At 35.4% G+C, this 5,000-nt stretch overlaps 1 protein-coding gene across 1 annotated transcript in view; it reads left to right on the top strand.

The window, feature by feature from the left end:
- The window catches only part of epx (eosinophil peroxidase), a 42,199-nt gene that overhangs the window by 1,678 nt on the left and 35,521 nt on the right, over positions 1-5,000 (top strand). Inside the window, exons 2-5 of the mRNA XM_073942523.1 lie at positions 855-945; positions 1,142-1,226; positions 1,877-2,052; positions 2,956-3,088. Coding sequence (XP_073798624.1) covers positions 855-945; positions 1,142-1,226; positions 1,877-2,052; positions 2,956-3,088 — 485 coding nt within the window. The remainder of the gene's footprint in view (positions 1-854; positions 946-1,141; positions 1,227-1,876; positions 2,053-2,955; positions 3,089-5,000) is intronic.

The following is a 5,000-nucleotide window of genomic DNA, read 5'->3' as shown; positions in this document are numbered from 1 at the left end:
TTAAGCTATTTTTTTCCCTATAGTCTACAGAACAAACCATCATTATACAATAACTTGCCTAATTACCCTAACCTGCCTAGTTCACCTAATAAACCTAGTTAAGCCTTTAAATGTCACTTTAAGCTGTATAGAAGTGTCTTGAAGAATATCTAGTCTAATATTATTTACTGTCATCATGGCAAAGATAAAATAAATCAGTTATTAGAGACTATTATGATAAGAAATATGTCAAAGAAATCTTCTCACTTTTAAACAGAAATGGTGGGAAAAATTAAACAATTCAAGTGGGCTAGTTATTCTGACTAAAACTGTATATATATATATATATATATATATATATATATATATATATATATATATATATATATATATATATATATATATATATATATATATATATATATATATAATATTTTTTATAATTTTCTAAAAATGTTTTTATTTTCTTATTATTAATTTTAATTTCAATAAATTTTATTTAAAACATTTTTGTTTACATTATTAGATAATTTTATATTTCCCAAGTGGTTTTTAATAGAGAGAAATATAAATATAATTTAATTCATAATTTAATAAATTATTTTGAATAACTAATTTTTTAATTAAATAGTTTAATAAGTCATTTCGAATAACTCAATCATTTTGTGTTTGCCATGATGACAGCACGTGTATATACACACACACACAATATATATATTACTATATATTATAATATATATTACTTCTGTTTTTATCACATCAATATATTTACTATAAATAAATATTGTCTTTAAACAATATATTTTTTGTTCTACACATAAATCTGAAGTGAACTGCTTGATTTATTGACAATCAGCACATGATCTTTCTTGCAGGAAACTTTCTCATGCTTGATTCTGTCTGTATTCGTCATCTCATGTCTGCCGCTCTCTGCTACATCTCACTTTCCCCCCGAGAATGCAACAGGTACCAAAACTGGTTCACACATTTTTTAAAAGAGGAATAAGATACCGTATCTAAGTGCATGTGTTTACTCCTCCATAGTATACAGACAGCTGACATGCCTGTATAAAATTCACAATAGGATGTTTTGATTTCCTGATGTATTGCAAATCAGCTTCAGAAGTGAACTGAAAGGACAGAATTCTGTTGTTTCTTCTAGTGTATTTGGGATCTGGTTTTATTCAGGAAGCTTTACGCAGAGCCAGAGAGCTGACCGACGCAGCATACGCACACACTACTGACAGGTGAGACTTTATTATCCCCCTTTTACAAGATGTAAAATAAGTTTCTGATGTCTCTAGAGAGTGTGTGTGTGTGTGTGTGTGTGTGTGTGTGTGTGTGTGTGTGTGTGTGTGTGTGTGTGTGTGTGTGTGTGTGTGTGTGAAGATTAAGCTCAAAATACCACATAAATAATGTTGTATAACTCTCTGAAACTGACCCTTTTAGGCTTTGATCATAAATGGGTTTTTTGGTGACTGTCCCTTTAAATTCAAATGAGATTGTGCTCTTTTCAGAAGAGGGTGGAGCTATAAGTGCCTGTGTGTTGGCCAGGTGGCAGATTTAAATACAAGACCAGAGTCCTATGCTAATGAGGGAGAGATGTTCACTAGTAGGCGGAGCTTTCTCCCTTTGATGATACATACAAAGGCAGAATGTCAATCAAAGTATTTCTGCAGACTGATTATATCAAGTCTGATTATAAAAAATACAATTAATACAACATTTACCATTAGAAGCTGCTTATATTCACAGACTGCTGCCTCACAACTGTGTTTAAACCCCTTATAAATGTCATTTTTGCATAACAGGTCCCCTTTAAAAAGACCATACATTAAAGCATTGCTGATCTGAGGTCAGTTTAGTGTCAACTAGTGTCTTGTTTCTTGTTCATCAGGATGAAAATGTCAATATCAGAGGGTTCTGTTCGACCCAATGACCTGCTGGCTTTGTTTAAACAAACCGGCCCCAAAACCAAAGCCCACATCAGAGCTGCAGAGTTTCTGGACAACACGGTGGAGCTGATTAGGGAGATGGTTTACACACACTCCATGGACAAACCGGACCTCAGCGGTACAGTACAGAAGTCTTGTATGATAAACACTATTTTATTTTTAATTTTATTTTAAATAAAATATTTGAATTGTTTTATTTCCTTTATAATAATTATTTCCTTTTTATTTATAATTGTACAGTCTATTTAATTTTAGTTAATTTAAAACACACACCTCGGATGTTATTATTGCTTGTATTTCATGTAAAATGTTTTGTTATTTTATTTAACATAATTAAATTGTTTTATTTTCTTTCAATTATAATTATACAGTTACTTTAATTTTATTTAGTTTTAAACACACCACGGATGTTAATATTGCTCATTTTTAGTGTAAAATAATTTATTTTTTTCTTCTTTATTTCAATTTCTTATTTAATTTAATTCAATAAACACACAATGCATGTTAATATGGCTTATTGCTTAATTTAAATTTTAAGATATTTAAAAATATATTTAATTTTAATCATAATTGTACATTTTATTTTTTGTTATTTAAAACACATCGCAGATGTTAATAGTGCTTATAAATAATGGTAAATATTTTTAATTGAATTGAATTGAATTGAATTGAATTGAATTGAATTGAATTTAATTTAATTTAATTTAATTTAATTTAATTTAATTTAATTTAATTTTGGCTTAGTCTCTTTGTTTATCAGGGTTCACCACAGCGGAATGAACCACCAACTTATTCAGAATATGTTTTGAACATGCAAACTCCACACAGAAATGCCAACTGACCCAGCCAGGACTCAAACCAGCGACCTTCTTGCTGCGAGGCGACTGTGCTAACCACTGAGCCACCGTGTCGCATTTTTTAATTTAATTATTTTATTTATAGCTGTTTGTGCAATTACCAAAACATCGTAAATAAACGCATGATCCTAAAGCCATATTGATATGCTCTGTGTGTGTTTCAGAGCTCTTGAGCGCAGAAGACATGGAGACCATCCTGCAGGCCACCGGCTGCTCAGCAGAGATGAAGAGACCGGTGTGTAAATCTGACTGTCTGTCCAAGCGCTACCGCACCATCACAGGACACTGCAACAACAGGTAACACACATATAACACTGGTTTAATTACGACATCTGATACTGACAGTATAGGGCTGAAATGGTGCACAGTGGGGGTTTATGGAGTTCTTCTTATAATTTTCCTGATAATAAAGTATATATTGATTCAAAGCCTTTGTCACTGCTTATTATAACGCTGTGAAATATGCTGCATGCTATATTCTGAGTAAAAAAACGCATCATTTCACAGAAGAACTTATTGTAAACACTCGACTGAAGCTATAAAGTGAGTTGAGTAAAAATATCATTATATGTGGTATTTGCACATGCTTTCAGGTTTACCATTAGCAACAATTACTACAGAAGGTCGTAGTTTACAGTGAAGCTACGCAAACAACAGTCAACATTGCAGAATGATTATTTCTGATTTGACCGTCACATGATGAAATCTCTTACGATATTTAGCGTAGTTTAGTAGAGAACTTTGGCTCTGTGTAGTAAATGTTGCTCCAGCTGAACATGTTTATTTTTCAGCCCTAACATCGGCATATAGGAGCTTTTCATTTTCCATCAGTCTTAGTACACAATAGCCGCATTTCCACTGTTGGGCCAGTGCGAGCCAGGGCTTTTATCGGGCCAGGCCAATTGCCCAGGAGGTTGAGCAGTAAGGCCGAAATCATGTCGCGTTTCCACTGTCTGGCTTGGAGCTCACAGCACATCTTGCAAACCCCACCCCCAGAACGTCCCCCGAATCAAACGCCACACAACCCGCCCACTTCATCGGGAATCAGGCAGATAAAGCACACCATCGCATCATCACGAAACCATTAAAATGAAGACAACCAAAACAAACAGACGACACGTTAAGGCTGATTTATACTTCTGCGTCAAATGTCGGCATATGCTACGGCGCTGACGCATAGCCCTTCGCCGTGCCCATCGCCATCACTGACGTGCACCTCTCAAAAAATGTAACTACACGTCGCAACGACACGTAGCATAAGCTCTGTGATTGGTTGGCTTGGTAACGCTGACGAGTCTGGGCGGGACCGAGAGCCGCGCGAATGGTGCGAGCCTGATGGAGCGATTGTTTACAAGTGTGGAGTCTCGTGAAGGAGCTCTGGATGGAAAGTTTTGTTTTGTGTTTACCTCATAGTTAAAGTTGTTGCACGTCCGCCGGTTCCTGCCTCAAAATGAGCGAGTTTGAGCCACTTGTACATCCCGGAAGTGTTCAGAAAAAGCAAAAAAGCAGAGAAGAAACTCGACACAGAGGAACATTAACACCTCACTGCCCACTAGCGTTTCGGAAGTTTAATGCAGACCGACAGAGACAGCGCGCAGAAGGTTACGCCGGTCACCTGACGCAGAAGTATAAATCAGGCTTTACTGTACAGCCGTACATTATATGTCTATAATTGTAACCACACAACAGTCAAGCTTTAAATAGGAACATTATCTAAACTCGTTGGCCATTTTTGAGTGAGATGCTAATGGTCTAATCCGATTCAATGATCTATGCTAAGCTAAGCTAAAAGTGCTCCCACCAGACTCAGACTTTGCAGATTTTGTTTCACCAGCAAAAGACAAAACAACACACTGGAAAGCTGTGGAATACAATGTACAAAAATGTGTATCGAACATTTGTTGTTGTTATTATTTTTAATTATGCGTTGTTATTATTTGAATTTATGTAATCGATTATTTAGGCTGGCTTGTCAAAGCCAGACTACTGAAATCCTATTTTTCTTCTGAGACTAAAAATCGAACTCTATCTCCTCCTAGAGCTTTCAAGCTAAGACTACCAAACTCACACCAGACCTCCAAACTGGTCTGAATCGCTGTGCTATATCTTTTCCGACTGATCTGACTTTTGGTTTTCCGGAAAATATCCTGGGACCTTCGGAAAAAATCCCATAGACTTAACATTGGACCAAACTTTGTGATCTCATAAC

Source organism: Danio rerio, chromosome 25 (genome assembly GCF_049306965.1).
Source record: "Danio rerio strain Tuebingen ecotype United States chromosome 25, GRCz12tu, whole genome shotgun sequence".
In the NCBI taxonomy this organism is placed as follows: Eukaryota; Metazoa; Chordata; class Actinopteri; order Cypriniformes; family Danionidae; genus Danio; species Danio rerio.
Note: the sequence above shows the minus strand (reverse complement) of the source record. Positions and strands in the feature narration are given on the sequence as shown.